This window comes from Martes martes, assembly GCF_963455335.1.
Source record: "Martes martes genome assembly, contig: scaffold_78, whole genome shotgun sequence".
Lineage (NCBI taxonomy): Eukaryota > Metazoa > Chordata > Mammalia > Carnivora > Mustelidae > Martes > Martes martes.
In genome coordinates, this window is record NW_027666475.1 from 402123 (window position 1) to 415712 (window position 13590).

At 34.5% G+C, this 13590-nt stretch overlaps 1 protein-coding gene across 1 annotated transcript in view; it reads left to right on the top strand.

Annotated features, from left to right (window-relative positions):
- Positions 1-13251, top strand: part of WDPCP (WD repeat containing planar cell polarity effector) — a 345410-nt gene extending 332159 nt beyond the window's left edge. Inside the window, exons 16-17 of the mRNA XM_080831550.1 lie at positions 2088-2116; positions 12675-13251. Of these exons, the coding sequence (XP_080687676.1) occupies positions 2088-2116; positions 12675-12725 (80 nt within the window). The 3' untranslated portion in view covers positions 12726-13251. The remainder of the gene's footprint in view (positions 1-2087; positions 2117-12674) is intronic.
- Positions 13252-13590: the final 339 nt, after the last annotated feature.

The following is a 13590-nucleotide window of genomic DNA, read 5'->3' on the forward strand; positions in this document are numbered from 1 at the left end:
CTATCTCCGCATTCCCATTAGATGTGTATCACACAGAATACTCAATTATAATTTAAATTTGATTAATAAAAACTTACAGAACTTTTCTCTCTTGATCTATAAGTACTTACATAATATCTTCAGTTTTGCCTCTTGGCCTGCAAAGCCTAAAATATTTATTGTCTGGCCCTTTACCTAATGGGGCCCCTTATTGTGAGTAAGACAAATATAGTTAAGAGATAGGGACTGTTACAGTTGACAAGAAACTAAATGAAGCAGTAACCACTGGTTGTATGAGAAAAATAAACAGCAGTGGTATATATTTAAAAGACTAACATACCAGAGTCAGAAGCAATCACTTCATTACACCAATCTCTTTGGATGTCCTAGAATCTAAATCTTAGAACTTAACCCTTCTGCCATGGAAGTTAATTTTCCTTTACGTAAAAAAATTGGCATGGATTCAAGGGAGATTGATAATGACTAATACCGTGAAACTTGGTGTCTATTTTTAAAAGTTTTATAGAGTTTTTTAGCTCAAAAAATGTCAAGATTACAGACATAACAATTTCTATTTAAAACTACAGAAAGTACCCTGGGCTGTTTTTAAAGTCCAAGGAAGATTTTTTAAAAATAAAAAATTAAAGCAGGGTAGGGTTTTGTTTTTTTTGTTTTTTTGTATTTAGTTTTGTTTAGTCATAAGAATAATTTATTGACTACTGGGAAGAGAGAATGTTGAACAACTTTGTGAGAGAGACTTAACTTTTACATTCCTAAGGATCTTCAAGAGAGTAACAATCTTACTGTAGGATTTTATATTTTTATCTACTTAAAGGCAAGAGCCATCTACTGTTTTAAAAAAAATTCAGGGGCGCCTGGGTGGCTCAGTGGATTGGGCCTCTGCCTTTGGCTCAGGTCATGATCTCACGGTCCTGGGATGGAGCCCCGCATCGGGCTCTCTGCCTGCTTCCCCCTCTCTTTCTGCCTGCCTACTTGTGATCTCTCGCTCACTGTCAAATGAATAAAATTAAAAAAAAAAAACTTTAAAAAAAATTCAGATGTCCTATGAAAGCATTACAGTCCAGATTTCACAGCATGATATAGAAATATCATATTAGAAGTGTTACACAATTTCTGAACTATATAACTAAACAAAACATCCCGGTCTATACAAAAATATCCCAAAACAGCAAGTAATTCTGAGTTAATGACAGACAGTAACGTGTATTTTTATAGAAATACAACTGTCATCAAAGCATTTCTTGGTTCTAAGACTACAGGGAGGAATACAGTAAAATGCTGCTGATAAGCTTTAGAAAACATAATTTACTGGGAAGGTAGACTAAATAAATAAAGAAAGTAAATAATAAGTTAACATAAGCATAGTACCAAATGAGTGGTATATGCATGCATGCACTAAGAGCTATAAAAGAAACACATAACTGGTACTTATAAATATCCACCAATTATACACAATTACTTGTTTCAAGGATGAGAATATGTAAATTAATGTCTATCTAATATGTATCAATAATAAGAAATTAAATTGTAGCACTATCACATAGCTTTTCTCTCAGCCTAATGGCATATAAATTTAAGCAAAGATTTCTCTTTTAAAAGCATCATTTGATATTCTAAACCAGGGCCGGCAGGTATATTGTTGTTATGAGAGCAAATAACCCACAAATACCGTAATCTTTCCCACTGAGAAGGGGAAAAAAAAGGCCTTATAAACATTCTCAACACAATTCTCTAGGTAACCACCACTTATCAACTAGAATTGGCACTTAGATGAAACTTACTTGCCATGCAGGTTTTAAGGTACTAAGAACAGAAGAAAAAACGTAGACATAGTCTACTCATTTGACCTCAGTTAAGATATTAGCCCTAAAGGTACGTATGACAATCACTGGAATACTTTCATACTTTTTGTGTTTTGGCTTGTTGCTGTCTCTTGAGTTTTCAGTATTTCAACCTGGTTTAAATTAGGATTATTTTAAGTATTTTTCTTTCTACTAGGGCTATAGTAAAAGGTTCTGTTAACAATTTTCATTACAGGCCCTTATTAGATTTAAGATAATTAATGTTGTGATATTTTATTTTTAAAGGAGAAAAGAAAGAAGACTGCATAGAACAGGTAAAACACTTCCTCTTAACGTTTATCATTAGACAATTAAATTCCAAAAGAAAAGCATCATATACATGATTATTTTGAACTCAGAAAAAGATGCCTACTGGTATACATTAACTGGAAAACATTTTTCTAAATAACTATTCAGGTTTTCAGTATTTCAAGGTTATATATTAAAAGTTATTTCTGTAAAATAAAACAGTACATAATGGAATATTTACAAATGAAATTATATGTGGAATTTGCTACATAATAATCCAGTGAGGAGAAAGGAGGCGAGATATACACGAATTAAAGTTACCATGAGTTAATAATTGATGAAGGTGGGTGATGGGTAAAATAGCAGTTTACATACACCATTTTCTCTTATTATGTTTGAAACTATCCAAAATTAAGTTTATTTTTTATTTAAATTTTACTTAGTTAACATACAGTGCAATACTGGTTTCTGGAGTAGAATTCAGTGATTCATCATTTACATAGAACACTCAGTGCTCATCACAACAAGTGCCTTCTTTAATCCCCCATCACCCTTCTAGCCCATCCCCGCCCCGCACCACCTCCCTCCATCAACCCTCAGATTGTTCTCTATCATTAAGAGTTTCTTATGGCTTGTTTCCCTCTATCCTTTTTCTCTTTTTCCCCTTCCCTTATGTTCATCTGTTTTCTGCCTTAAATTTCACATATGAGTGAGATCATATGGTATTTGTCTTTCTCTGACTTATTTCACTTAGCATTATACACTTTAGCTCCATCCACATAGTTGCAAATGCCAAAATTTTGCCAAAATTAAAAGTTTAAAAATAAAAGGTTTATGATAATGACAAGGGTATCCAATTCATTTTTATTATTTTTATGTATAATTTTTATAAGTAATGCATGTGGAGTCCCTCTCCATATTCTGCCATTAACATATCTAAGTTCATTTTGAAGACTATTATACCAATTTCAAAAAGGTTAGGTGTAAGTCAGAGAAGACCTCATAATTTACAGTTTACATAAGTTTACAGTGGATTACCATAGTAACTGATTCATTATGAAACTCTTCTCAGCTCACAGCCTTACAATAGTGAGTGGACTAGATTGGAGCCATGGGCCATAGGCCATAGTTTTTCTGACCCCAGGTTTAAAGTAATGAGTTGATGGCCCAACAACCTCCACACACCCAATAAAAGAGAGAAAGAGAGAGATTAAAATCTAAGAAGCATGGATTTTTAGGTGCTTGATATGTTTGAATCCCCTGTAGTTATTATCAGTTTTGATGTGCCAATTGTCTCCCTTCATCTTGGCTCCTTTGTCCTTTTGCTGTGGATCAATTAGTCTTTGGCAGCTGCTTTACTTTTATGATGCAAGATGTCCCAGACTCATATATTCCCTGCTTTAAATGTAGAACCTATTATTTCTCCATTTTTATTTTCTCTAGGATTTTATAGCTTTTAGGCTTTTTCAGTGAATACAAATAAAACTTTTTTTAAAAGTATGTAACAGTTATTTCCAATTTAAAATTAAGATAAAAGTTTATTTCATTGCTTTGTGTTTTGTTTTGCAGCTCGTTAGCTTTATGCAAAAAACCTTAGCCCTTAAAGATAATAACATTTTCTCTTTTAACTAAATATTACTTAACTGAAACTGCTTCCACTTAGTCACCAATGACCTCCAAATTGCCAAACCAATTATTACTATTTAGCTCATCAGCACTTTCTGCTCTTCATCTTGAAACATTCAGCTTCCATTACACTCAGTTCTTTTACCTTGCTATTTCATTTCTGTCTCCTTCTATGGCATTTTACTTGCCTTTAGCCTTTTCTTCTTTAACAGTTCTATAATATTATCCCTTGACGTTTTTATCAACTCTCAGGAATCAGTAGCAGAGAGACATAATTGCTAAAACCCCGAGTTTCAGACTGATATATCCTATTCCTGTGGAGGTATTGCCATACTGTTAATTGTCCCCTCTGTGAAGTACCATAGCATCCTGTGCTTCTACCACAATAAATGTCACTTTTTATTATACCTTCTGGTTAACTGTTTCTCCCACTATGCTGTAAGGTTCTTAAAGGCAATCTTTGTGTCCCTTTTGCTCACCATCTTATTAGCAGCAGGTATGGAACTCTCTGGTCAATACCGTTAAATACAAATGAACAAATAAATATCTCTTTGACTAGATAATATCTGTTAAACGAAAATTTTCCACAGACAACTAACACAGGAAGCTTTTATTCAAATGATTCATGGATCAGGCAGCATCCAGTCTGGTAGTTAGAAAGAAGTCCAGGAGCACCTGGGTGCTCAGTCGGTTAAGCGTCTGCCTTCCACTCAGGTCCTGATCTCAGGGTCCTGAGATTGACCCTCATTGACCCCCTGCTCCACAGGGAGCCTGCTTCTCCCTCTGCCTCTCTCTCTCTGAATAAATAAATAAATGAATAAATAAATAAATAAAATATTAAAAAAAAAAAACAAAAAGGAAAGGAAATCCAAGAAACTGTAAAGAGAAGAGACTTTTTTTTAATTAATTTATTTCAGAGAGAGAGAGTATGAGTAGAAAGAGAGGCAGAGGGAGGGAATCTTCAAAGAGACTCTCCTGTGAGTGTGGAGCCTCACTTGGGTCTCAATCCCAGGACCCATGAGATCACAGCCTGAGCTGAAACTGAGTAGAACTGACTGAGCCACCCAGGTGCCCCAAGGCAAGAGATATTTATAGCACTAAGTGAGCAGGAACAAGGAAGTTATACTGGGCATTTGCTAATTGGATTAGTTTCCTTATATGGAGCAAAGGGAAGTTTTGGAGCAGGGTTAGGTAACTTGTGCTAAGTAGACAAGCACTAACTAGTTGACATACGCCTTCTTTTGCTGGGAGGGCCACATGTAGAAACTTAGTTAAGTTCTGCCTCGCTGATGTTGAGTTTAGCATGAGTGATTTCATCTATGGTTACTTTAACATATCTGAAACATAACATATCCAAAACCAAACTCATTGTTTTACCCTCCAGACCCAAAACTACTCCTCTTATATGGTATTTGTCACCCTTGATTCCCTATAACCTCCTTATAACTATTAAAACTAATCATCAAGTTTTATTGATTATTGCTCCTAAATATTTCTAGAGTCTAGCCCTGCTATAATTCAGGTTGGTTTTTTTTTTTTTTTTTTTAAGATTTTTTTTATTTATTTATTTGTCAGAGAGAGAGAGAGAGAGCATAAGCAGGCAGAGTGGCAGGCAGAGGCAGAGAGAGAAGCAGGCTCCCTGAGCAAGGAGCCTGATGCGGAACTCAATCCCAGGACCCCAGGATCATGACCCAAGCCAAAGGCAGCAGCTCAACCAACTGAGCCACCCAGGCATCCCATTAATTCAGGTTTTAATCATCTCCACCTGGAATACTACTTCCTAATTAATATCCTCATCTTTAGTCTATTCCCCCCACTGCCACCACTACCTCAAATCTCGCCTCCACAAAGCTGTGAGTGATCTACCTATCATTCTCCTGACTAAAATGACATATGATAAAGTCTAAGCTACTTATTATGGTATGTAAGACTCTCTGTTACCTAATATGCCTGGTTCAGTCAGTTAAATGGCCAACTCTTGATTTTGGCTCAGGTCATGATCTCAGGATGGTGAGATCAAGCCCCGCGCCAGGATCTGTGTTCAGCAGGGAGTCTGCTTGAGATTTTCTCCCTCTCCCTTTGCCCCTCCCCCTGCTTATGTGCTCTAAAATAAATACATCTTTAAAAAAAATAACATATATTACACCAATATTATTACAGATTATCTATCTTCATCAGTCCCCAGAGGTCTTTCACCCAAACACTTAAAGTTCATATTCTGCTTAGGCCTAAAGCTATTTTCTGGTTAAAGTAAGGAGTGGCACTATATTTAATCCTTACTTATTTTAACCATAACTTAGTTTTAGGCCTCATCAGAATATGTACTTCAATTCTAAGAAAATTCTTTGGATAGAATCTGCTGGGTAATATATAGAGAGATCCAGGGTATAAAGTTTTCTGATGCTTTGAATCAGCTAGCTGTCAAAACCTTTGTTACTACAGTAGCTACTTTTTTCTCAAGTAGTATATATTAGTGCCTATTTACAACTTTTTAAGAAAAAGTTTGTTCTTCAGATTTCCTTATTCACATTCTCTTTTATGAAAAACCTGAAAAAGGAATTATGTTCTATGTCTTAACTTGAAGTAACTACCATCTGAAGAACAATTAGTCTTTCTGGAAACAAAAAGAAGGCAATTCCACAAATGCTTAACTCCTCTTTACTTTTAAAGTTTATAGATCATCTTTACAGTTATCTTACTAACCTCAAATACCCTGCAATTTAGTAGACTGTCCTTTGATAGATATAGTACACTTTATGAAGATTCTTACTCACTTTCTCCAGAACTATTTTAAGAAACACATTTAAACAGATCTTAGCTGAGATACAGTTAAGAGTCAACCACAGTGAAGAAAAAACAAATTCGAAAATTCTTGAATGGTTAAAATGACAAATTTTATAATGCACATTTCACCACAATTAAAAAAAATAAAGAAATAAACCACTAGAGGTCTAGCTGGCTCCTGGGAAGATTTTGGGAAGGATTTGTACTGACAAAAGCTGAAGAAAAGAATTTGAGTTCTCCATTAAACTTTAACAGACAAATTTGAAAGAGGTTACCTTGGGCTTTCATGTTGGAATACACTTCTAGGTATGGAGCATATCTCTTGTTCCCTACCACCAACTTCAGTCATAGACAAACAGGTACTAAATCATATAGTCATATACCTATATTGTCTGGCCTGTACTACTCATTGGCATACTGTCTGGAAAAAAATCTTAGACTTAGAAATGCCAGAAACTCATTCTTTTAATGTGGAATTATGACAGATACACCAATCTGCTGTTTATGTTGCTCTTTTGGCCCTTCTATCATCCAGAAAGGTTGATTCCAGCCAGAAGAGAGTAGTACAAATAGAACAGAAAGTGTATTTGTGTGTGTCTCTATATTGTCAATATGTAAATACTGGGGATATATATACACACACACATATTTACATATACATTTATGTGTAATATAAATGTATATACATGCATACATATATTCATATACTTACATTTTTATTTATATGTAATATATACATATATTTACATATAATATACATACATATATATACATATATATTTACACATATATATCAATATATTTACATATTACAATTACACACTTTAGTAAAGAACATCTTCTATAACTGAAGTTTAAGTATGCAATTTCTAAAAGTGTGATAAAAATAGCATGTTTTCTGTTCATTGATACTACTATCATAAAGCTTATTAATCTACTTGATGGATAACAACATCTTCAAATATTTGTTGAGATATGGTAAGTGCTAGTCTCATACTTACATCTGTCATCCAAAGAAAAATTTTTTAAAAATGTTTTTAAGTGTATCAACATATTACCTAAAGCAGAGAGTTAGATAAACCATTAGATAGAAAACAGAAGTACCAACACAGCCATAATACAGTGATCATTCTTCATAGATATAGACCAATTTATCTTAGTATTTATGACCTCTCTACTTTCTGAAAGATTTGTGGCAGAATTCACAAAATTATTTTATATACAATACCGAAAATACAATTACATAAAGCAAAAATCAATTAAAACTTGTAAAGTAAGAGGTGTTGTTGAATATCTGGGGTGTTACATACAAATTAAAACAGAGTTTAGCTCTGAATTTGGGAAGGCTAAAGCAAAAAAGGGAAATAGGTTTACTTTGAGAGGTACCATGGTATAATAGAAAGAATACAAAACAAACAGAGTGTCCCTGGAGGGGATGTGGGTGGGGTTATAGGGTAATTGGGTGATGGGCATTAAGGAGGGTGTTTGATGTAATGAGCACTGGGTGTTATATGCAACTGATGAATCATTAAATTCTACCCCTGAAACAAATACTATACTATGTTTTAACTCAATTGAACTTAAATAAAATTTTTTTAAAAAAGAAAGAATGCAGGATTAGTGGGCAAACTATCTCAGTTCCAGTTTTGTTCCACTACTTCCTCAGAGCTACAACCTCCTTATACCTATTTCCTAAACTGTAAAATGGGAATAGTTATATTTAATGGCATCCCAAGACTGCTATGTCAAATTAGGTAATGTGGAAACATTTTATAAACTCCAAAACACCATTCATTACTATTGTCTTTACTGACTTAATAGTTGAAAGTATGCAAATAGTAAATTCAACTGGAGGAAATGTTGTTCCAGCACTGGGTCCACACTAAAGAATGCCTGTGTTAGAAAACTAAACATGTCTTCAAGTAGAGTTTTGAAAAAGAAGTCCTGTTCACATAGATATTTTCATTATAAGCCTTCTATAAAAACTGAAATTACACTGAATCACAATTCACTCAAGGCAGTTCTGTGGAAAGGTGAAAGGACAAGTTTACTTGCTACTGGTTTACTTAACAGAGCGGGTTGGAAAATTAGATAGTTAGCTTATCTATTAGCCTGTCTTTCATAAGTATCAGAAGTCTCAAGCCAACCTTTAGCAACTGCTAGATTGTCAATTTAAGATTTCGTTTTCTAGAAAAAGCATCAAGCACCAAAACTCTGGAATACTAATTAAAAGAAAATCCCTGGATGATACCAAATATGCAAGAACCAGAGTTAAAGTCAATAGTGAAACTTGAGTAACTGGACAACTTGACTGGACAAGAAAGCATCTCCTGGGGGCACTGGGTGGCTCAGTCATTTTAAGCCACTGACTTGGTTTCAGCTTAGGTCGTGATCTCATGGGTAGCAGAATGGAGCCCTGCATGGAGGCAGGGGTAAGGGGGCCCATGTTCAGTAGGGAGTCTACTCAAAGATCCTCTCCTCTGTCTGCTCCTCCACAACACACGTGTGTACTCGCTCTCTAAAATAAATAACTCTTAAAAACAAATAAAGTAAGAAAATAAAGCATCTCCTCTCACACAGGGATGGGCTACTGGCAAGCCTGTAAACAAGAGCCTTAAATACCAAGTAAAGGCAATCATAGGAGTTAATCATAAAGTAGCATGTACCCTGTTACTGTGGAAAAAAGCACTTCACAGAGAAATGACTAAATTCTAACCCCAGTTCTGCCACTGAATGAGTAACTTTGGATAAAACACTTAAACTGTGGGGCGCCTGGGTGGCTCAGTGGGTTAAAGCCTCTGCCTTCGGCTCGGGTCATGGTCCCGGGGTCCTGGGATCAAGGGGTCCTGGGATCAAGCCCCACGTCGGGCTCTCTGCTCAGCGGGGAGCCTGCTTCCCCCTCTCTCTGCCTGCCTCTCTTCCTACTTGTGATCTCTGTCAAGTAAATAAATAAAATCTTAAAAAAAAAAGATTAAAAAAAAATAATAAAAATTTAAAAAAAATAAAAAAAAAACACTTAAACTGTATGAGCCTTGGTTTCCTCATCAATAAAATGAAAGGACTGCAAATTAGGAAACTTGCTTCTATCTCTAAAATAGTGTACTTCTGGGATTTAATTACTGGTGAACCAGACCAGAAATGTTGAATGAGACCATGAAGGGAAACAATATAAAATAATGAGATGATCACTTAGTATTTAAAAAAAAAAAAAAAGATATTTGTATTAAGTGAGGAACAGGTCAAAATCCAGTCTGTAGCAAAGCAAAGCTTAACTTGTCTACAGAACACGTTGTCTTGTCTACAGAATTTGTCTTAGGGAAGTCTATGTACATTTAAAAGAGAGTGACCTGCAATCTCCCAACATTAGGTAACAGCAATAGGGTGTGGCTTAGAAAAATGCGCATAACTGTATGTCGAAATCAGAGGGTCTGGGGAAAACCCTTTTGTTGCAGTAAATTATTACAGGAATTAACATGTAAACATTCAGTCAAGGGTAAGCACAATCTCAGCACATAATAAGATGAAGATCATCTTCACTGAAACCATACTTCCTATTACCAAAGAAAATAACCTCCTCCCAAACCAGGAAAGAAACAAAGCAAAACTACCAGTTCTATAGTGTTTATCCAGATGCCTAAAATCTCCTAAGCTTTGCACCAGTAATTCTATTTCTGCAACTCTATACCAAGAAAATAATCCTGAACGAAGAAAAAATTTCATGTCTAATAATGTCTGTCACACAAAAAAAGGATTGTCTATCACTGAGTTATTATTTTAAAAAGAGGAAATTAGGAACCATATAAATATAACCAGAAATTAAGGAATAGTTAAATAAAGCTCTAGTATTTAATGGAACAAAATTTAGCCATTAAAAACAAAGACTGTGGGAGCATTGAAAAAAGTGTGCAAAGTGAGACAAAACCCTCTAAAATATATTGAATTGTGTATATAATATGATTTCAACTATATTTAAAAAAATAAAACAGAAAAAAAGACTGGAAGCAAATACTCGGTTATATATTTATATATATACTCATATATTTATATAAATACTCATATATTTATATGACTGGTGAGAATATGGGTAAATTTTTATACTTTTCTGTGTTCCAAATTCTATTTAATTAATATACTTTATTTTAAATAATAAATAAGTATGCAAAATACATTATTTCATTAATCATCAAAATATTCCTCTAAGTTAAATAAGGCACAAGGTCAATGTTATGTAGCACAAAACACATTTAATATGGAAATCCTGGAAATGCCCTGAAGTAAGACTTTTAAAAATAGGCTGAAATTTTAAGGAAACTCTTCAAAGACTTTTTTTTTTTTTTTTTGAGTCCTGGGAGATTCTTGGGAAGTTAATTCTGAGATTCCTACTTTTTAAAATGTAATTCTTAACTATATATACACCAAGAATATGGATGAACCAGATACTTCGAGTATGCAAAATCTGGCCTTCCAACAATTATAACCAGATATTAGAAAAATAAAATAATTTACCTAGGATTTCTGCCAGTTAGTGAACAAGACCAAAAGCTAAATCCAGGTTTCTTGATGACCATTCTACTGATGTACACAATAGATTTTTTATATAGTAGCTTATAAACCAAGAATTGGAACTTAATGTTTTTTTAAAATGCTGGTGCTTTCAGTGTTTTTTGTTTTAAAATTCAAAGCTACCTAAAACCCCTGAACTTGCCAGCACACACACACATGCCTCAGGCAATATTAAATTACTCATTCTTCTTGTTACCTGTTTTTCCAGGTTGGGTTTTTGTTTTTTTTTTTTTTTTAATTTTGTGTACATCAGGTTCCATAGGCACATGCATACATACATGTTCCTCTTACTTGCCAATACCATACCTGTTTTCTTCTAGAAATGACAAATTTCTAAAAACCTTCTCTTACTAAAAAGAACTTTCAAATATAATTAAGGAAAAACTTTAAATTTTTTACATAAAAGAAATGTCTCCAATTACGACATGTTAAAGTACAAACCACCATTACTACTCTCTTTACTGTTCCCCTTTACCTTTCTTTCTTTCTTTCTTTCTTTCTTTCTTTCTTTCTTTCTTTCTTTTTTAAGATTTTACTTATTTATTTGGCAGAGAAAGACAGAGAAAGAGGGAACACAAGCCTCCCACTGACCAGGGAGCCCAATGTGGGCTTCAATCCCAGGACCCTGGGATTATGACCTAAACCAAAGGCAGACACTTAACGACTGAGCCACCCAGGGACACCCCCCCACCTTTACCTTTCAAGTCTAAGTAGGTTATCTCCAAACTTTCAAAAATGTCCCCACTGTACTGTTTCCAAATAATATCATTCACCTTTGCTGTCATGTTTAAACATCCCCCAATTTCAGAATCCTACCATAAAATTCTTTGTTTATATACTTAATGGGATTGGGGGAGGGAGTGAAAGAAAGTTAAAAAATGGAAACAGATGGGGGCGCCTGGGTGGCTCAGTGGGTTAAAGCCTCTGCCTTCAGCTCAGGTCATGATCCCAAGGTCCTGGGATCGAGCCCTACATCGGGCTCTCTGCTCCATGGAGAGCCTGCTTTCTCCTCTCTCTCTGCCTGCCTCTCTGCCTACTTGTGATCTTTGTCTGTCAAATAAATAAAAATAAAATCTTAAAAAAAAAATGGAAATAGATGAAGTCTTTGCATCTCTTTGCAGCTTCATAAAATTTAATGAAGGGCTTAGAAAAAACTAATCTTTTCTATGAAACATTACCTCAGGAACCACTATCAAATACTCAATAAAATACCAAAATGAAGAAATAAGTTCTATATGGACTTTTGAAAACAGACAGTATTGTAAAACCAAATTGGTAATAGGTAGAATTACAAATGACGACCCCTAGTTTGCAACTTTTCACTGCAGGAGCCTTCACATGCTTCGAAATCTCAACTAACATCCTGTCCTTCCTTCTTTGCCTTTTATGCTTCATATGTTATTTCTCTTTACTGACTTTTATCAACACTGTATCAATATTTTAACAGTAAGAAAAATACACAATTCTCTTATGTACATATATTTAGTGCATTTTATTTTGTTTCAATGTTTTCTGATATTTAAATTAAAATACTAAAAATATAAATATTAAATCAATTACTTGTACTCTACTTAAACATGATTTTAATTGTTTTTGTTTGTTTGCTTTCAGGAAACCGGAGATGGTGGTTCTCTCAGAATGGTTCACTTTGGTTTGGTGTAAACAATAAAAAAAACTTTATTTTTACTTAAAAAAAAAAAACAACATTATTTTTCATATCTAAACTTTTTTTTTTTTAGATTTTTTATTTATTTGCCAGAGAGAGAGAGAGAGTACACACAAGCAGGCAGAGGCAGCGAGAGAAGCAGGCTCCCCACCGAGCAAGGAGCCCAATGCGGGACTCGATCCCAGGACCCTGGGATCATGACCTGAGCCGAAGGCAGTGGCTTAACCAACTGAGCCACCCAGGCGTCCCCATATCTAAACTTTTTCATGGCCTAATACAGATTAGAATCTCCCTGTACAGACTAAAAAGAAAAAAGGTAGTATAAATTAGTTAAGAGTTTTAAATTCAGAATATTCTCAAAGTGAACTTTTATTAGTTTCAAAAACATGTAGCATTAACAGCAGTGATCCTAAGTAAAAGTTCTTAATTTATTTTCAATAATGTAAAATGTTCAAAGTTTCTTAAATTGTACATTAGATGCTTAAAAAGTAAAATATTTAAACTTGGTTCTCCAAGTATTTTAAACATTTCTTGTGATCTTGTTTACATTATTAATTTCCATAATGAATAAGATATTTATTAAGCAAAAATTTCCCATTATTGGGAGACAACTGTCTATGGGTCTGTTGAATTATTGCTATGAGGGAAAAAATGTCCCTTGGGTCCAGATACCATCCCTGGAACATAGGTCAAGCATGCTTACTGCCCAGTGGAAAAGTTTTATTTTCTTTTTTGGTAAAGATTTTATTGCTAAGTAATTACACCCAACATTGGGCCCAAACTTACCACCCCAAGATCAAGAGTGACATGCTCCACTGACCAAGCCAACCAGGCTCCCCATCCATTTGAAAAGATTTAAAG